Genomic DNA, 20,736 nt, shown 5'->3' with positions numbered 1-20,736 from the left:
AATTAAGATAAAAATGGCAAAGACCAGCTACCTGCTATGACTGAACAAAAATAAACAGAACATTAAAATACCTGGGGTTTTAAGACTTCATCTGTGGTCAAAGCCCTATTTATTTATTTAATTTATTTTTTCTGCCTTATTTCAAATGTTTAATGGTCATTATTGGGCCAGTACTGATCCATTTGAAATATTCTAACCTCTAAAACAATGTTTTCCTTTAAAGTTATTTTGACGGGTTTTACAAAGAGCGTCATTTTAGCATTCGACACATCTAGCCAGGATTTCCGTTATTTGTACACACTGATGAAATTACAAGTGTTAAGACTGCAAAGCCCTATCTGCGTTAATTTAAGCCCTTGGGAGGCAAATTGTTAATTATCAAAACTTTAAAATACCTTTTTTTCCAGCGCTGATATTGGTCAGTTTCATGTTCGGTCCGCGAACTTAACTGATTTGTAACCCCCGCCCCTCCCCCCTCTCTTTTTGTAGTTGGGTGTAGCTTAATTCATTTCACACAAGAGTTGTCATCTTAAAATAAATAAATAAATAAATAAGTAAATAAATAAATAAATAAAATAAAATATTTATAGAGGAAGCCACATTAGCCTTATATGCAGGTCCTCCATCCTGGGACTGTTGGATTTTGTGGAGAGAGGAAAACCTGAGAACCCAGAGAAAAACCCTTGGAGCAAGGCGAGAACCAACAACAAACTCAACCCACATATGGCATCGGGCAAGAATAGCGAGCCCGGGACACATTGGTGGGAGGCGAGCGCTCTCATCACGGCGCCATCCATGCTCGCCCTTATTGTTCTATTAGCATTTGCGACATTCATAACTTATGTGTACTTTTTCGTTGACTCATCAGTGATCTTCATAAGAAGGATATAATTTAACTTTGTACAGCTCTAAGCTAGTCAATTAAGTACTTTTATAGTGTGGTAGCACCTGCCGGCCTGTTGTTTATATCTGATGGCCTCCAGCTGCCATTTAATTTTCCAACAAATTGCTTCACATTTCGTCGCGCAAGAGACAGAGAAAGTCTTGACCTCGACGTATTTTACACGAGTGCAAATCAACTATTCGCTGTTATAACGATTATTGTTTTCAAATAACTATTCCCAGACTGAGGGAATAAGGTTTTCAACGTACCAATACTGGAAGCTTATGATGAGTCGCTTCCATCCCTGCACTTGGGGGTTGGCGGTTTCCAGTTATTAATAAATTATCAGTTCGTTTTTCATTAACTCTTTGCAAAAACCTGCATTTTCTCCTTTCCTGAGCTTATGTCGGGTTTAGTGTCGTGGAAAGAGGATTTAACAGAGAGCTTTCGTGTTTTCGCATTTGGAAATTTCCAAACGAGTTAATGAGTGGATAAAACCATATAACGAGAGGTATATAATAAACAGAACTGCTTACAACCCGCTGTAGGCAGTAATATCTTTATCTGCGCCGGTGAACCGTTTAGACGTCACAAGCTGGACCCCTGCTTTTAACTCCTAGACGTCAAGGTGATAATTTTAAAAATGTCGTTAGTTCAAGAATACGGGGGGAGATGTGTTGTAGTAGTAAGGGAAACTTGCACATTTTGAATTTTTGTCCAGAGAGGTTGTGTACGGTAAAGCTGATCGGATATATCGCTACGACAGAAGCGTCAGGAGCTCGCTAAAGTCCTCAGGTATAACAACAACATTCTGTTATTTATTAAAACGACTTAAGTTGAAAGAGTTTTTCTATGGGCGCTTGGAACAATGCCATAGCGGTTTCTGCTTTTATACATGTGTATTCTATTTTAAAATGCTCTGTCTTTGTTTTTAGTCAAACGTGGTTGTCATTTTGAAGTACGTTGCTGGAGAATGCATTTAATCTCCCAAAGGTATTTTGATAATGGAGGAAAATTCCCTGCTGGCATGGCTTTGAGGTTTTTGTACTTGGCTAGCTTCCTGAAAATTGCTAACGGAGGGTATGTATCTAAAACGTAAACTAAATCAGTTCTCTGAGTTTAGTTTGAAGGATGTAATAACACTTTGCATGTCTATACTAATTTATGAAAGACATCTTTCATGCCATTCAAAATAGCTCTTCTCTCTGATAGAATTTAATCACATTTACGTTTCCTGATAACAAAGCTATAGCACCTGAGTTTTCGATTCGGATTCAACGTACCATGAATAGAACGATGGGAGCCTAAAAACGATTTTTCCTTACAATTCGAATATTAGGTTTAATATCAACTTTGCAATGATTCGATCCAAGCATGTTTTATAGTACTCGCTCGGAAAAACCGGTAAATTCTTAACCATAAACAGCTAAATGCATACAAAATACGTTGAATTCGAGGTTGGCAAACTTGTTAAGGTATTGTGATAGATTGGGCTTAAGGTATAAGCATGTTAATAAGACGGGCGGAATAGAAAGACAGCTCTTTCTGAAACAACTGCAATGTTGTTCCAAAACAGATCGATAGCTGAACTTAGAATAGTTTTAATTTTTGTATAAACCCGTTGGGTGGCTCATTCAGTGCTAGCATTTAACTCACTTACGCAATAAGGTTTGCAATTTCCTTAGTCTCTCAGAATAGATTTTTATTTATAAACAGATAGAGAAATATGCAGAAATATAGTTTATTTCACCAGCTATAAGCCGACCTTCAAAAGACTGCGGTCACGCCGTGTTAATTAAACGCTGGTAGAAGCAAACAACTGTCGGCAATATAGCTGAACTGTTTTGAAGTCACCGTCCTTATAAAAACAACACAGTGTATTATTTTAACAGTAGTATTTTTATATAAAGGGTATGTTATTTATTTAATTGATAAAAGACAGAAAAACAATGCTAATGCTGCGGTTGAATTGTTTATCTTAACACAACCATAGCGTCTAAAAATAACGGTTTCTGGGAATTTTGTTATGACTTGAATTTCACGCAGTGGGAAGGAGCAGAGCGTCACCGTGCTTATTAGAGGTAGCAGGTGTCCAAAACAGACAAAACAGCCCGGAGGTGTGATGGGGTTTAATTTAAATCACCGCCCTATCCAAATCAACTAGCTTTGCCAAGCAGTCCACAAACCACAACCCAACCCACAACCGGAACGATGATCCTGCTGGTATACGTTGGATCAACAGTGATCTAATCGGCTTTACATATAAAATGAAGAATACAAAAGCAAAAACCGATCGACACAACGAAGGATGATTTTTTGAAGGTGTACTATATTTTGGCTGGCCAAACCAGCCTTCTTCAGGTACAATGGAAAATTTTACATTGGTACGTGTTTTTATGTAGCCGATATTTAAAATCATCCTACGTTGTGTCGGTTTTTGCTTTTGTATTCTTCATTGCATTATTACATATTGTTGTTGCTGCGATATTTGTTGTTTATTAGATGCAATGAAGCCTGCAATAGAAGCGTTGATGATTTACTTGTATGGATTAAAAATGGCTACGACGGTTCCGTGAGACCAAATTCGACTGGTAAGGATCGTTAAGTCATGATGGTGCTGAATCTTAGTGCTGAATGCTCAATGTTAGTTTATGGTGGTCGAGTTACTTAGCTACACCCAGCAACAAAAATAAAAAAAATAAACTGAAAGTTAACGTAATAGGCCATAAATACACCGGTTATGATATTTAAAATTCTACTTGGCGCCAGGGCATAATTATTTTAATTTAGGAACTTGAGGGAGGGCGAGTAACAGTTAAAAGACTGTTATTACAGTGGCCGGACGGGTATGATTCGGTTTCGTAAACTTCCGATGCAATACACGGCCATGTTGGGTACGCCTAAAGACAAGTTTCTTCCTTTCCACTTCGGACCCGGAGTCTTCGCTCCCCTTGACCAGCGGTCGGGAAACGAGTGCTGATTGGAATTCCGAAAAGATCAGACTTCTGGTTCAAATGCGCATGCCTAGCTAACAAACACGTGGCTCAACCGACACGCTGATGTTCTACTTCCGCTCATTTCTATCGTTTTTAAAACCAATCAAAATCGAGCCGCAACCACGGAACTCTCGAATGTCGCTCGTTTCGTTAAGCTTGCGCAGTAAGAAACGAGGATTCAAGGAACGAGATTGGGGTCGCTTAACAAGAGGGAGTCAAATGAGGAACCTTGTCCATAACAGGGTAGCAAGTGGAAACAAGGGCTTTGATCTCATGTACAACATGTATAGAAAATAGCAAGAAAGGATAAACATAACAAAACTAAACCTACAACTTCCAAACTCCGAAGCGCCTTCGTCTGAAATTGTTAATAACATTTTAAAGGTACAGTGTCATTTCTTAGGAGCTTCACTGTAAACAAGCAATGTAAGTTTATCTTTTCTTTAGGGGGCCCAGTTGTGGTTGATGTGGAGACATATGTATCAAGTGTAAGCTCCATCAATGAAAAGGATATGGTACGTATAGTCCGTTTCTCGCATATCAGACAGAAATGCAGACAAGAATTGTACGTTGGTACTTCAGTGAGAATTCGATGGACCTCAGACAACTCTGTATCCTAACTTGGCCATTGATGGCTTTTGTGTTGTTGTTATAACTTATAATTTTGCTGCGTAGTTATTCTCTTTATCGTTATGCTTGTTTCATTTATTCACCGCAAATGCAGACAGTTACAAGAGTTCCAGCAAGATGACTTTCCACGATGTTATGAGTTATGGGTGATTTGATAAAATTTAATCAAGAGTGAAGTATAATTGTATCTTCCCACAGGAATTCTCGCTAGACATGTTCTTCCGACAGCGTTGGAAGGACACGCGCCTTGTGTACAGGCCACTTCCGGGAAAAGAAGCGGACCAGAGAGTGATCCTCAGTCCGGCACTCAGTAAGCATGTCTGGCAGCCTGATGTTTACTTCCGGAACAGCAAGGAAGCGCGTTTTCACATGGTACCAACTCAAAATGTTCTGTTCGGTATCAGCCCTGACGGAAGCATTCTACTGAGCGCAAGGTAGGGTGCTGCGAATAGAACAAGCTAAAATATGCAAGCTTGGTGACAACGTCAGACTGGTTAATGGCTTCACTTCTAGTTTATTTTCAGGGCTGTAGCCAGTATGAGGCAAGCCGGGCCACTTGCCTCAGTCATTTTCTTTCTTCATTTTTCTTTATCTTTTGTTTTTATCTTTTTTGAAGGGGGAAAGTAGAACACTGATGGCAAATAAATATACACCCTAAATACCTAACAAGCGAATTTAACCATCGACATTGCCACAGCCATAAATCTTTGTTGAGAGGGAGAGATTATCGCAGTTGTGTACGCAGGTTGCGAAAATAGAGCCTAAAATCTAACTCTTGCACGTTTTGTTATTAAGTTACTTATAAGAACGAGGTTAGATTTTTTTGACTATGGCATCACGCATCAAATCCTGAACGAAGACGTTTAGCCCCTTAAAAAACATTTCTTTAAGACTGTGTCGCCAAACACAGCATTTCTTGAATAGGTACATTAACTTGTCTAACGGTAGCTTAAAATGATCATGTCTCGCCACATTTTCGGTGTCCCAATTATTACAAAAACGTTGAATTTTTGCATAACTTTAAGCACACCGCTACGTTTCCTCGACATTTGTTTTCAGAATCACCACCGTGCTTGCCTGTCAGATGAATTTTCGTGAATTTCCTATGGATCAACAGACCTGCCATTTCTATGTTGGTTGCTGTAAGTACAAAAATTTTCAACTTTCATCGCAATTACTGGGTGGTAAAAGGTGGCCTATTTCCTGTTAACAGTAGAAAAAAAAAAACGATTTTTTTCTCACATAAGATTCCCAGACGGAGGATAACGTGATCGTAAGATGGAGGAATGGTAATGGAGTGATTGTGCCCAAAGACATGGAGATTCCTCAGTATGACTTAAGTTCAGTGGTCAGCAAAGATAAGAGAGGAGTCTACAACACAGGTTTGCGATAAGTTTCAACTGTAACTACTTATTAACCTCGAGCCTTCTGTCTTTACGGGAAACTCTCAAGCGGAGACCTTGCCGTATTGACCGAACGATAGCGAGGTCAATACGGCGGGGTGGAGGTTTGAGATTTTCCCGTAAAGATCGAACGTTCGAGGTTAATAAGTTGATACGGCTTTTTGCTTTGGTTTTGCGGGCCCGTAATCGGCCCGTGGGCATTACGGGAGAATAATTCCCTAGAATTAGCCAATCAGAGCGCGCGTTATATCGGCTACAAATACAAGCCACATTCAGATTATTACTGGCCCCTAGGGAAACAGTGTCCCCAAGAACCTCAATGTTACAAAGGGGAATTTTGAGTGTCAAGATTAAACAGAACTCGTTGTTATTTATGGGGATAGTAATTAAGTGCCTTGCCATCTATAATTCATTGCACCGTTCTATTCTGCTCGAGGCGTCGCGCGCATAAATTTTCCACAGTCTTTGACGAATGGGCCCTACACGCAGTTGATTGTCAGCTTGAAGTTAATAAAATTATATTAAACACCGTAGCAAGTTTGGAAAAGCTAAGTTTTCCAGCGTTACCCTTTCGTCGGAACAAAATATGGAGCACTCATTCAGTTTCGCGCGATGCATTTTCGTCCAGTCGAAGAAGAGACTTCACTCGTGGGCTATAACAATGGAATGACAACAAAATCGTCAAACTTTTCCGTTAAGTTCGCTGTACAAGTTAGTTATAGTGGATAAATATTCATTGCCTTCATTTTTCTCATGCATGCCACCATTTCGATCCGCCTTTTTTCTGCAGGTGTTTTCTCCGAGCCTGAGGCTACATTTATCTTTAAAAGACGCCTGATGTTCTACGTGTATGGGTTTTACCTTCCTATCACTCTAGTCGTTCTCCTCAGCTGGATCTCATTTTGGATTGACCCGGAATCCACCCCTGCCCGCGTCTCCCTTGGAGTCATAACTATTCTAGCCATGGGGAACTTCCTCCACGGCGGCGGCGCCACTCCAAATGTGTCGTATGCTACAGCTCTTGATGTGTACGTTATCACGTGTTTTGTGTTCGTATTTGCCAGCTTGATGGAGTATGCTGCGGTGCACTGTGCTCTAATGAAATATCAGGAATCAAACATGAATGAGGTATGCTAACTTGTAGTTTGGAGACGAACTTCAAAAATTTAGGGTAAACTTTTCAAGATTTAATAGTATGTAAAAAAATATGTAAATATATGTAAATAATGTATGTAAATATGTAATTTGTTTACCCACGGAGCACCAAGGAGTTCACAAGAACTCGTTCAGAAATGTCCGTGCATTCCAGGATCGAATTGGAATTTGGAAATGTTGTTTTTTGAGGAGAGGGGAAAACCGGAGTACCCGGAGAAAAACCTCTCGGAGCAGAGTCCCGGGTTCGGGAATCGAGCCCGGGACTCATTGGTGGGAGGCGAGCGCTCTCACCACTGCGCCACTCTGTTCCTCAAAGATACGCAAACCGTGACATAGATCCTATTTCAAAATGTAATGTTCGCGAATCAATGACATCTTGTTCTTTTCATCCGATCTCAGCCTTGTACTTTGGTTAAAGTCGCCGAGTCACTGAAATCCGAGGGCGCCACGGAAGGCATGGAGAATGAAAGCGTTTCAAGTTCGAGTACTGTTCGTCTCGCTGTGACGACAAACAACAATGAAGAGGACAGATCTAGATCCTCGTTAAGTCGAAAGTCTTTCGCCCAAGAGGCCAAGATGTACTACTTCCAGTTCAACTCCCATTCACTGGAAAGTTATTCAAGGGTTGCATTTCCTCTTCTCTTCGCAATATTTAACCTCATTTACTGGTTGAGATATTGTGGACAAGGAGACAAAAACCATGGTATCTGCTAATAGTCGTAGATGCCAATTAGAAATTTACTTAGAACTCAAGCCAGCGCTGAATGCAATATTGGGAGTTCCAGCTGGCTTTTCTGTTTGCATTGAGTTTTTTTTTTTCAAAGAAATACATGTAAAACCCTGTCGAAACTAGAACTGTTTTGCGATCAAACACGATCAAACATTGTTTGGTGACAAACATATTGATGTTGTACTGTGTGACCAAACGGCATCAAACATGTTCAAACGGACAAAATGTTTACAGTGTTTGATCGAATGTTTGACTTCGTTCAAATTTCATCAAAGACGATCCAACACGATCAAACAAGGTGTCTAAACGGGAAAATGTTTGGTCACCAAACAATGGTTGATCGTGTTTGATCGCCAAACATTTCCCGTTTGGACAGGGCTTTATAAATGTAAAAAAAAAAAACCAACCAGGCTTGCATAAATGGACGGGTCCATTCAAGATGTTCTCACAGTAAATAACGTTAAGAGACTCCAAGCCCTGAATTCACGCATCTTTGGCATAAAGGGCTCCTATTCATACCAAACTTGTTTCAAGATTTCTTTCAAAACGCCAGTAAAATACACGGATACGATACTAGATATGCATCTTGGCAAAATTTATACATATCAGAAGTACGTACCAATCTGGAAAACAAACAATAGCTTACACAGCGACTATTCTCTGGAACCAGCATTCTACTCACCTTAAAGATCTCAATGTCTTCAACTTCTTGAAACATTGAACTGAACCTTTATTTACTGTCAGAACAACATTTTGAAAACATGTAATATATTCTCTTTTCTGTTATACTATGAACACATCTCTGTATGTTCTGTATGCTCTGAATAGCTATAGAACCATTTACAAAAATAGGTACGCAGTGCGTACATGATCGGACATGCAATACATGCATGTTACCTCATTAACAGTAATACGTTTCTTTGTAGTGATCCTTCATCATTTATTTGAAACATGAACAACGCATATATAGACATAAAACCAACTACTAAAACGGATTTATTTAGAGACAATGAGTCTTTAAAGAACAAGTAAAGACCGTTTATTACAAGCTTGCTTAGATGACAACTCAGATGGTACAAATATGGAATGATTTCTACGACTCTGGTCATTGTGTACTGTCTTGTGAAACCTTTTCTAGCCAAATTATACTTGTTTACACTGACAAGTCTGTTATGCTGAAAATGTGAAGTAGGTTAGGCCAGTAAGATGCATATGTAGCCTCTTTTATTCTGCTTGTCCTACAAGCAGAATAAAAGAGGCTATGAATTATAATCATTATAATTTATTACCAATTGTTTTATATCGAATGAGCTTTGATATTCCCTGCCAAACTTTCACTGAAGTGCAAGCTAGAATTAGAGTTAAATACAGACACTTTCTATGGTAACTCACAAAGAAGCAAAAACGATTGCCGAGTGCACTTTGACAGCAAGTTGTATAAAGAATCCCCCTTGTGTAAGATCTGGGCCATACCAGCAGCGCTGGAAATCAGTCTATGGTTTTGAAAAACAATGTAAATTAGAGAGTTTGCTACACAGTGCTTCCTTGTGAGTAAGGGGCAGAAATAGTTTAACTGACATCAAAGTCAGTCACAATTGGGGCTGGGTTTGTCTCAACGCAGTCAACTTGACACCGCTGCCAAGTCGAATTCTTAATTCAGCGATATAACCTTTACAGAAACGATACAAAAATATCTGTGTAAGCCAGAGACGATTCATTTTCGTTATTTCGAAATGACGAATCACACATTTCAGTACTGCTAAATAAATCGATATGAGGTAAACAAAAGCAGCATAGCACACCAGAATGTTTCCTAGGAGCTTCCTCGATACTCCCCGAAAGCTAAATAAATGCTATGCATGGCAGCAACAAGTCTGTACGTTTTGTGTTATAGCTTTTGTGCCCAAATTCAGTGCAGAATGATCAAGGTGCTCAGAACTAATTCGAAGTTTCTCAAGGAAACTGATCAACGTAATTCTCGATAAGGTATTATTTAGCATGTGTTGCAGCCGGATGCGTCACAAAATCCCCGGTATGGTCTAAACCGGCGGTTTAGGCCGTATGCGACGCAGGCAAGGTATTATTTTACTCAGGTTTGTTCAAAAATGCTCCAAGGTTATTTCAAAGTCACACAATCGTGCGATCACGCTCGCGATCGAAGTAAGGTGCTACTTGAGTATCGATCCTCGCTCTGATGCAATGTGTTTGCATGTTGTAGTCAAATTAAAATGAAGAAAAAATGCTCACGTTTTGTTCTCAAACAGCTAAGCCACACACAAGGAACTTGCTGGTGAACAGCCACGCAACACACAAAGAACTTGCTGGTAAACAGCCCGGGGGGGGGGGGGGGGGCACTGCCATATATGGGCTATATAGGTATGTGCCGCTGTGAAGGGTACGGTTTTCGAGCAGTTTACTCTAGGATAGGGTATATAAATCAGAGCGTTTGGCTCTAGAATAGGGTATAATTTTTCACAAAAACTGACCAGTTGGTTGAAGATTTTATCTAGACTAAGGAAACCAGGAATTGTCACTCAAAAATATAAAAAAATCAAATCGGCAAGTTTAAATTTATGCTAATCAGCCTCAACAGTGTCGATAGATGGGGGGATTTGGGGAGTTTACTCTAGTATAGGGTAGCAAAATTCAGCTGAACTAGCTCTAGTATAGACTAAGGGTTCCAGGGTCCCAGCGGCACATCCCCACCCAGAAATTCCCAAAGTACCTCCCCCGGGGTAAACAGCTACGCAACACGAAAAGAACTTGCTCGTAAACAGTTAGGCGAAAGGAAATTGCCCGGAAAACCGTGACCGAAAACGGGCGCGGGCTAGTTACGATAGGTTCTGTTTTTACTTCTGATCGGACGAGAAAGACGCGCGAGTTTTTTAAGCCAATCGTATAGCGTAGTTGAGGCAAAACGAATATTACTTTTCCACATTCAAATGAACACCGTGCAAAATATGAAGAGAGATAAACAGAAAACGTGTCAAGCACAAACAACCTCAGGTCTTGCAATGCAAATATTGGGAGGCACATTGTTTGAGTTTATTGAACAGTTATCCCAGTAAAAGCAGAAATCCTTAGTATTGCAGAACGTCAAAACAAAAAGAGAACAAACAAGCTAAAAGGTCTATCATTTTGCATCCGTAATAACAACTACTATGCAAAATAAACGACTGATTCTTTTACTATTCTAAAATTTTGGATCATAATCTTACAAAAGGTTACTAAAACGTTTTTTCCGTCCTACTTACTTAATTGATGTCATTTTTTAAAATTTCTTTAAGTTCCCAAAACCCCAAATATGAGTCGCATAAGGCGCTTTTCGCTTGATTGCCGGCGGTAAAGTGGTCGTTCAAAGTTTTCACAGTCTACAATTTAGTTAGCTAGTGTCTTCCATAATATTAGTAAATAATAACATGAGCGGTTTAATTCGTTACGTATTTGAATTATTTATTTATAAACTTTTAGGCCAATACTCTAGCCTCAGCTTAACACCATCTCACGTGAATATTATAATGCCATCGGCGATTATTCAGTTTTCACTCGGGAGCGTGGTTACAATTACGGATGAGCAGAATATTGTTTGCAGTGAGCAAAACACATTTAGACGGTACTACGCATGAGCAGACCATTATTTGTAGGCAGTTATTTGCAGGGCACGTGGTGGGCTCTCGGCCAATGAAACGGAAGGAAAAAATGCATCGAATGATAATCTGAGTTGTTTACCAGCTTGTTATAGTATGAACACGAAAAAGCTAAAAACTCCTTAATGCATGGATGCCTCAAAGTAAAACGAAACCTTTAAACTAGCAAGCCACATCGACAAAAATCGGACGAATTTTGACAACAAAAACGTCGATATATTTAAGTCAAGCTCTCCCCAAATCCGTGTTTAGTACTTACTACAATTCACTAACATGAGAGCATCTCCACAACACGGCAATTTCAGCCGGTTTATAAACGTCAGTTGCACACTTACTCACAGGTAACCTTGTCATTAAAAAAAAAAAGCTATGGTCTTCTATGTGATCATTTGTAGTTTTCATACTCCAGTGATTGTTCAGCGACAAAAGATTTTCTTCAATAAAGTCATGACTGGTGCACGTATAGCAGGAAGGCGCCAACAGTAAAGAAACGGATTGACGGCAGAGTTCAGAAACACTATTGTGTTCGCTACTTTCCACACTATCGGGTTGTCGAGGCTGGTGGCTCCCGTCATCCTCAGCACCCAAGCGATAGAAAAAGGAACGTAACACAGGAGCAAAAAATAATAGACGATGAACGTATTCACGGCGGTTTTCTTAAAGCGTGCCATGTTGAATTCGTTTGTCGTTTGGACTGCCTGTTCTTGTGCCCGGATCTCGTTTCTGTGTCGACGAACTATTCTGTAGATAATTACGTGGATAACCGTGGATGTTCCAAGGAACACCATCATCACAGTGGCCACGACGTACAAAAATGCGCTAAAATGCCAAAGAATTAGACTCGAACAAAAAGTGCTTGCTAACCAGCACAATGTGATGAGGAAAAGCACACGAGGAAGGGTTACAATACTGGGATACCTCAGGGGATATTGAATCGCTATGTATCTGTCCACACTGATGAGTGTTACAAGACCAAATGAAACACCACAAACTAAAAAACCCAGTGCTAAAAACGCTGTTTCCAGCGTACAGTCGCCTCCTGATGGAAGTCCGTGAATTTTTAACAACTCCACAGCAACGAACCAGGGCTGGACGACCAAACCAATGGCTAGATCGGACACGGCGAGACCGCAGAGGAACACGATCGAAGGATAACGTAGCGAGGGAGTTCTCCATACCGCAGATACAACCAAACTATTCGCTAAGATTGACACTATCACAAGAATGGTGTTCAACCCGGAGTTCAGTATGATGATCGATAGCGGAACGCTTTCGACTTCAAACAAGGTGAAATCCTTACATAATTTCGTGTCTTGTGTCATGTTTTTGCCCTCTGAGCAATTTACCGAGCAGTTTTCTGTCATACTGCAAGGGGCTGAAAAAAAAGGTTGCTAATTTGATCTTGTCCGGCTGTACAGGGAATTCCAATAACAAGTAGCTGTATCAGCGTCTCTGATGATCGTTTTCTAAACAAATGGAACAGTTTAACTTAGCCAACTGTCGACCACTGATCACAAATGAACCTCTATTATGATTTTCGTGTCACACCTGTGTACATCATGTTGATATTCATTGGACAATCTTGTCATTCAGCTGCTAACAGGAAAATATTACACTTTCTTCTGCCAGAATTCTCAATTACCAATCCAGTGCTAATGCCCGCAGGTAAAATTTTAACAGAAATCATTTAACAAAATAAAATACGGAAAAAAGTACGCATAATTATTTTAATGGTTTGGTTGACTGCGAAATAAAGATCCTCCGACCACCATCAAAGTAGTATTAATTCAATTGTAGCACAACTAGGAAATGAAAGTCTCGACGATTTTGCAGAGTGTGAAAAATTCTGTTTAGAAGTCTTATTATAGCAGTTGTAGTTTTTCGCTCAACACGTTAAGCTTGTTGTTTGACAAAGAGTGCATTTTATTTAAATACGCAAGGGCTGATTGACGGGCCTCTTTTAACAGGCAGTTATCGAGTTTCCATGGAAATCTGTGCGTATGAAAGTATTATAATCATCAGGTTTTTACAGGCTTTTTGATAGTCAGTTATTGATACTTGGACTTAAAAATTCAAAATTCAAAATTCAAAAATGTTAAATACCACTGAGAGACAGAAAATGATGCGTTGCCTAACTTGTGTTGCAATTAGCTGGACATCTTATTTTTTTTTCCCTAGCTTTTTTTACGTTTTTCAAAATAACAATAATGATGTAGATATCTAAAATTGAAAATGTAAATAAATAAAGGTAATTAATTATTAAAACTACTTTCTTTTGTTTACGGGATTCCACCTTTTCACCTTTATGTCAAAATTTAGCATTTAAGAGCATAATGAGTAAGTGATTTTAAAAGACAAATTATATTCCTATCAAATTTCTTTCGGTGACGTAAGTTTCACATTGAAATAAGCTCGCTGCGAAACATGAGACATTTGTTTCATATGTTAATTCACCTTGCTGTGAATTAACACTCATTTAAGTTTTCTCCAATTCGCTCCAGTAAAAGATATTAGGTGCATAAAAGACGTGTCTTATGGACATCCTAATGGATCGTGCTATAAGAAAGTTTTAAATGAAATATTGTTTGGTAACTATGTTCCGGTTGAAACTAATCAGGAATTTCACCTTAAGTATTTTAAAGCGTCCTTTTTCAGCTTTACGTATCGTGAGTTTTAATTCCCAACTGAGCAGAGAAATAAGATCAACAATATACACATAAATCTTTTGTTTACCGTTGATTGATTAAAAAAGCTCAGTTTGAAGTTGACGCTCGGCAGAGCCTGATTAGCCCAATGCTGCCTTGAGCAACCGGATATATGTCAGTTGCTATTAACTACACTTAATTCATTCGCTATCCAGGAATAACGGTAAAACAAGATCGAATATTCAATAGTTACACTATTTACAATTATCACAAAACATTAGAAAGAGCAAACGCGAATATGGAGTCACATTGGGACAAGGTGCAATTGTAGAGACAAATGAGAGCCAAACTGTAACAAATGTTATTCAACCCCCTTATTGCCAGCGTCGATCGAGTTCTTATTTCTTCTTCCAATATCGATACATGTTGTTAAGATTTCTTGAGACAGGTGACAGGAAAAAAAGAAAGTAGGTAGCGAAGGTTGTTTAGGTAATATTGTTCACCTGATGTGTCGATCTTTTATTGTTTTTTTTAAAGGCCGACCACTCTTCTTGTATTACAGTAGTTTAGAAAATATCCTGTTAAGAAAGAACCAGAAAACGTGCGCTGAAAACCGTGGACGCGATCCATTCAACCATAATTTCCGGGCTGAAGTTCGAAAATTTCTTGGTGTCGAATGGATCGCGACGGGTCCGGACGGTCTCGTTCCAATCCACTCGCAAAACGAGTTCGCGCTCATTTAAATGGAGGATGTTGGATCACTGTTGTTCATACTAGAGCTAGATGACGATTTTGACGGTGATATCAATGATATTGTGTGAGCTGTTTCCAGCAGAGTATTATTTTGAGCGGACCGTTCCCAGATATTTGTCGTATGAGTTCAAGAACCATTTTCGAATGACGTAAAGATCATTCCAAATTCTCTCGGGAAATAAACCGTCTTTAAGAGCCGTTAACAGCCAAAACATACACTTGGCTTGCGAAGCAGCTCCAGACCTGTTGTAACTGCGCATGGATCGATGTGCGAGTAACACCGATAGATCCGCTGTTAACAGTCCATAAAAGCTGCATAATAAGTGTTTTCCTCCATAACGCCTTCCAAACTAAAATGTGGCATTCCAATTTGGAAAAATTCCGAAGGGTACTGGTATTTGATGCCGAAAAAGTTTGTGTTTCCGAAAGGTTTTGGCTTATTGGAAGGAGAAAAAGAAGTGTTCAGTTGAGTCCGCCAGGGACAATACATCCAATTTCACCAAAATGTACAATTTAATGTAAAAAAGATCGTGCACCCATCGCCCTTTCGTTTTTTGAGAGATTCAGATTTTCTGATCTCCCGGCCCACAACTTATCAGAATGAAACGGTCATCTATCTATGATTCTAAAAGGATTCAGAATTTCTGATCACCCAAGGCTTTAATAGATTCAAAAACTGATCCCCAGTCCACAACCCGTCAGAGCAAAACAGTCATCTACTTATAATTCTAAATGCATTCAGAATTTCTGATCCCCATCACCTCACGGGGCAAAAACGGCTATCTGTTCATGGTTCTAAAAGTATTACGAATTTCTGATCCCCCTCCCCCATCAAATCTGCTAACATGATAGAAAGAGCTGTTGATTTATAATTCTACAACAATTCAGAATTTCTGATCCCACATGACTTAAAGGGATTCAAAAATTCTGATCCCCCAGTGCATAACTTATCAGAACAAAACGGTCATCTACCTATAATTCTTAAAAGGATTCAGAATTTCTGATCCCCCTTATCAGGTGACAGGACAGAAATAGCCGTCTATTTATAATTCACAAGAATGTCTGAGAGCTAAAAAGTAACGATTGGATAGTAACTTTAAGCACATGACAGACAAAATGGATCACAGAGCAAAGGGCGTCAGAAAGGTACACAAATGAAATATTCACAGATAGGTCATTATTAATAACGATTTGAAACCACGCCAAAGGATAGAGACAAAAATTGTAGTTTCATGCCGGACAGTGAAAGGTTTTATTTTCAATTCAAAAAGATGTAAATTTAGGCTCCAGAATTACAAGCTGTTATTTAAAGTTCACATCAAAGATAACAAGAATTTTAATCAGTACTCAGCTGCCGTCTGCGCCACCTCCGTTTTCTGCTTTAATGTGTTCGTTTCGGATTGACGGCCGCTATTCTTGCCTGTTTTTTTTTCCCTCTGCTCTGCAATGAAGCAATAGAAGCTAAATATTTTTATAAATAGCGATAGAATTAACATTTGTTTTTCATTAATCAATTGATCGGGAGTGTATTCTTTTGTAAAGAATAATGAACAGTATGTAGGCAATGCGGGAGTGACGTGTATCGAGCGTGATCTGTAGCTTCAAATCAATTTAGTGTAAACTTTAAGTTACCTCTTCAAAAAGCACACTAACAAGCTATTATACAAGCATTTCATACATAGGAAATGCGTGTGAATAATTTCTTCGTTACGGGTGCTAATAAAATCAGGAGAACAAACGTTTTCCTTGTGTTTCAGTGATCGCGAAATAAATATAACAACGAAATTTCTTCAGCCACAACATTGATTTCGATGACAATTATGATACACTTACTTTTCTGCGACTTACCTTTCTTTCACCGAAGCAATCAAGATACTCATTTGAACTTGGACAAATCATTCCATGCTTCTTGCTGCTATTAACAATGTTGGATTCGAAATTGCGCGCAAATAACCGACTCCTTTGGAAAGGGAATCTGCTGGTGAAAAGTATTCATTTATCAGATTCACCGAAGGATTATGGGATGGGACGGAAACACCAAAATGGCGGGCAAAGGTCGTGGTGAATGTTGTTAGGATTCGATAACAAAGCTCTCTGTTATTTTATAGCCTTGTTCTACGTTGGAAAGCAGTCACAAATTGTTTACAGATATCCGTTGTTATTCCAATTGAGTCAAATCCCAGTAAAGGTGGAAAAGTATGAACGTTCGTTGGCAAAACAGTGTGGCAATCAAACTATTTGCCAGCAGGTGGCGGTTTCTCTTGCACTCGTCAGGTTTACAAAAAGCTTATGGTTCCTGCAGCTTTCCAAGGTAAACTGATTTTCTTGCATAATTTGTGAAGGTTCTTGAAATACTGGAAACGTTCTGGCCGGGTTAATTGATCGTGGAAGATGCAGATGCTTTAACACATTGTTAAGTCTTGTTGATTTCGTGAATGCAAATGTTCATTTCCTAAAGGAGTTATGAAAGCAACTGCATTCAACACAACAATATACGAACAATTTCGTATTGGGAAAATCATTCATTGTAAAAGTATAATAAGTGCAATAAATGTGAGCTCTCTCATGTGGTTTACATATACTTCATATAGCTAGTGTATATCTTGTCTAGGATCAAGTGGGCATACATGTATTTATACAACACCTAAAACACAAGATATCAAAAAGCAACATCCTTCACCTTTTTGATTTTCAGGTTGATGGTGGTGCTCTTGAGGTTATGTTAGATGTGCATATTACATTATCAAGACCTTTTGTTTGCCACCTATTACTTGAGTTGCAAAAGACTGATGTTATTTTGATTAGGGTGGTTGAAGTTCTCTTTAATTGGGCAGTGTTTCAAAGGTTCTTTATAATTTGGCATTTTGTTATGCAAATAGAGGTTCTTTAGAGCAGCAGATATAATTCACAGCCAGGTTACGGAAAATTACTTTTAACCACTTCCAGAACTTTGGACATAAGTCTTACCATAATTTGAGAAACCTATGATTCATGGATAAAATTGATTGAAAAAAATACTTTCATGAAGAAATTAATGTAATTGAAATTTGAAATTCATGTCAAGAATATTTTGTGCTTTTCCAGTCATGAAATCTGTTTACATTTCATGAAAATTTACTGAAGAATATAAACATTTACTAGACTCCAACTTAAGTAGCTGAGAAGTGTTTCAAACAGGATTTTAGAAAGAGATATGTTAAATTTAAGTATGTTTTGTAATAAATTGCAACATAATGGAAACTCATTTCCAGCCAGATTTTGTCCTCCTTTTGCATCTGGGTGTGCCTGGTTTTTGGTATTTAATTTTAATGTACAACTGTAGCAGGTTTCGATAAAGCTATGAGTTATTTATACATTTTCCTGTGTAAATACAGAGATTTCACTTAGGTTTGGGATTTGAAGAGCAGTTATCAAAGTTCCGTATAAAATGAGTAATGAAGAGTTTTCAATAGTTAGGTATATTTTCACCACCTGTGACTAAGAAAGCTTTTGGTTAGGTTAATATTAAAGTGCTACATGTACATGAGTGATGGATAATTTTTAGATTGGCTGCTATCTTTTTACTATCTCTGGCAAAGATAGCTTTTGGATAGGTTATCACAGTGCGATATGAGTGATGGGTAGTTTTCAGATAGGCTATCTTTTTACCAACTACAGCAGAGGTAGGTTTCAGATAGGATAGTATTTTATTGTTCAATACGAGGACTAGTCTTCAGATAGCCTAGGTTTTGGCTTACTACATTAGTGGTGGTTTTTGGATAGACAAGTTAGTGGATAGATAGGCCATCTAAGTATCTGTTGACTATCTACACAGGAAGCGAGTTTTTAGCTAGTCTATCAATTGCCTGACTATCTGATGGATAGATATTAGTTAGCTTTAAGCCATGCTAAAGATAGCTATCCTCTATCTACAAAACCTCTTGGATAGAAAAAAGATAGAGATTTTCATCCGTCAACCAGGAATGAGATAGTTGCAAGTAGCATCAAGTTGGTAATAAACTAGTTATTAGATATGATTGTTTTTGGGAGGGCTTCTTTAACTGAGGACAGCAAACTATTGCCAGCTACCAGGAAACATCTCCAAGATGAGTATGCCAAATTAAAAAAGAAAGAATAGAATTGTTTGTGGCATTAGCTACAATACTTGCATCCATATCTGTCAGGTCTTTATAAAAACAATTTTACCCACACTCTTCTCCTTTGAGCATGGTTAAACTGATTGCTTAATTGAAGTGTGAATGAACTGGTAACCCACTCAAAAAGTTAGATTGAAGATGTAAAAACGTGTTGGGCAAAGCTAAAGTCCATGGCCTCTGCTATATGACAACAGGTTTTTGGAGGACACTGTATGCATATATGTAGAATACATCGACCCACTTAAATGTATCAACTGCAAATTTAAATGTACATGTAACTTGCAGTCTTTAATTGTCATCCCTGTAATGCGCTGTAGTGTTCCTGAACGCTCTTTTTGTTTTATAACAGTCAGGTGCCTTGTTTCCATGTTAAACAGAAATTGTTAGAATTTTTCCTTCACATAAGGTGGGCAAATTCTGACTGAGAAAGTGGAGTCTGCATTTTTGCCTACAGTTGTGCAGTTTGAGTAATCTTACTGTTTTGGTCAATTCTGAACTTTCCTATCCTCTTAGGTACTGTTTGCTATTGTTTTTTTTAACTTACAGCTATTGTAATTTTAAGTGCATAGATCATTGTAATACAATGTGTGATGTTTACAGTTACTAATATTAATAGACTGCTGTGAAGAAACTTGTTCTTCATCACTCTCTCAGTATAATCTGAGTGTATGGAATCTGTTAAGAATTATGCTATATTTGTATAAAATTTCTAATTGAATATTGTTATCAAGAAAAAATATTTTGATTAGACATTGTTCAGGCAGGCAGCAAGATCTAAACCCTGTCTTCAATGTTATGATTTAATGTGGCTACATTGGATGTAACACTGGCTTTGCAAGGGATCAGAAATTCTGAATCTTCTCCTGTGTTCTTTGGGGGATCAGAAATTCTGAAGCCCTTTCTAGTCTTCTTTGGGGGATCTGAAATTCTGAACCCTTTCTGGTGTTCTTTGGGGGATCAGAAATTCTGAACCTTTTCTAGTTTTCTTTGGGAGATCAGAAATTCTGAACCCTTTCTAATGTTCTTTGGGGGATCAGAAATTTTGAATCCTCTCTTGTGTTGTTTGGGGGATCAGAAATTTTGAATCGTTTTCTATGGAGGTACCTCTCGAGACAAGAAATTCAAAAATCGTTTGGTTTCTTATGCGTGACTTAAACATTACATTTCAGTTCAAATAAAGAATAGGAAATTGCTTGGAAGAATTTTTTCATTCCTTGCAAACTGGGAAACTTTTCCTCTGAGTTTTAAAACCAGTTTAAGATTCTTAGTGTATTGCAAAAATTGTCTTTGGAATTAAATGGCAATCATGGATTTCCGTCTAAGCTCTACGTTTCACTTTAGGTCAATTTTGCACTCATTTCCAATGGAACTTCCAAGACTGCAACGTAAAAATCACTTTTCTCCGAGACAGGTTTCTATTTTACACCGAAAAAGTAGCCATTTTTGAAGTGGTTCTTAGTATTTACTCTGAATTTTATCAAATTGGAACACCACATTTTAGTTTGGAAGGCGTTCCATGTTGTCAGTACATGGAAAATACCGAACAGCGAGCTACTGGTATTGAGAATGGGTCGCAATGGTGAAATGGAACGGTCCATTTTGATCGGACCGATCCAACCGAGATAAGTGGTCCACCTCGAAAGATGGGCTGATTTTTTCGAAACTTTTCCGGTTGGACCGAACCGATCCATTCAGTTTTAGACCGAAATTTCCGGAAATTTTGGTTGAATGAACCGCGCCATGTACTTCTATAACTCG

General features: G+C 38.6%; 2 protein-coding genes and 1 long non-coding RNA gene across 4 annotated transcripts; 1 reads left to right on the top strand and 2 right to left on the bottom strand.

Moving 5' to 3' along the window:
• The first annotated feature begins 145 nt into the window (after nt 1–145).
• On the top strand, nt 146–9,903 carry LOC110057818 (glycine receptor subunit alphaZ1-like). Of its 2 annotated transcripts, XM_089283410.1 has the most exons (9): nt 146–1,678; nt 1,819–1,963; nt 3,386–3,474; nt 4,327–4,394; nt 4,708–4,943; nt 5,569–5,651; nt 5,757–5,891; nt 6,703–7,040; nt 7,467–9,903. In XM_089283410.1, the coding sequence occupies exons 2-9, from the start codon at nt 1,857–1,859 to the stop codon at nt 7,779–7,781; spliced, it is 1,371 nt and encodes a 456-aa protein (XP_089139536.1). In that variant the 5' UTR covers nt 146–1,678; nt 1,819–1,856; the 3' UTR covers nt 7,782–9,903. The 2 variants fall into 2 exon arrangements, with proteins under 2 accessions (XP_089139536.1, XP_020620077.2); XM_020764418.2 differs by having other exon boundaries at nt 146–1,963.
• Nucleotides 9,904–11,158: 1,255 nt separating this feature from the next.
• On the bottom strand, nt 11,159–13,275 carry LOC110057911 (melanocyte-stimulating hormone receptor-like). Its single transcript, XM_020764522.2, has one exon. The coding sequence runs from the start codon at nt 12,806–12,808 to the stop codon at nt 11,861–11,863; it is 948 nt and encodes a 315-aa protein (XP_020620181.1). The 5' UTR covers nt 12,809–13,275; the 3' UTR covers nt 11,159–11,860.
• Nucleotides 13,276–16,080: 2,805 nt separating this feature from the next.
• LOC149117607 (uncharacterized) lies at nt 16,081–16,982 on the bottom strand. Its single transcript, XR_016205710.1, has 2 exons — nt 16,691–16,982; nt 16,081–16,283 (listed from the first exon to the last, which is right to left on the bottom strand). It is a non-coding gene; the product is annotated as an uncharacterized LOC149117607 (long non-coding RNA).
• Between the last annotated feature and the right edge of the window lie 3,754 nt (nt 16,983–20,736).

The sequence above is a fragment of the Orbicella faveolata genome, unplaced genomic scaffold, assembly GCF_042242905.1.
Source record: "Orbicella faveolata isolate gen_17 unplaced genomic scaffold, um_ofav_v1 contig_12, whole genome shotgun sequence".
Taxonomy (NCBI): Eukaryota; Metazoa; Cnidaria; class Anthozoa; order Scleractinia; family Merulinidae; genus Orbicella; species Orbicella faveolata.
Note: the sequence above shows the minus strand (reverse complement) of the source record. Positions and strands in the feature narration are given on the sequence as shown.

Excerpts from the sequence above, each read along its gene's own strand:
- LOC110057818 (XM_089283410.1), top strand. The coding sequence starts at position 1,857 with ATGCATTTAATCTCCCAAAGGTATTTTGATAATGGAGGAAAATTCCCT. Across the intron at positions 1,964-3,385 it reads CTGAAAATTGCTAACGGAGG|ATGCAATGAAGCCTGCAATA; the intron begins GTATGTATCTAA and ends GTTGTTTATTAG. Across the intron at positions 5,652-5,756 it reads CCATTTCTATGTTGGTTGCT|ATTCCCAGACGGAGGATAAC; the intron begins GTAAGTACAAAA and ends TTCTCACATAAG.
- LOC110057911 (XM_020764522.2), bottom strand. The coding sequence starts at position 12,808 with ATGACAGAAAACTGCTCGGTAAATTGCTCAGAGGGCAAAAACATGACA.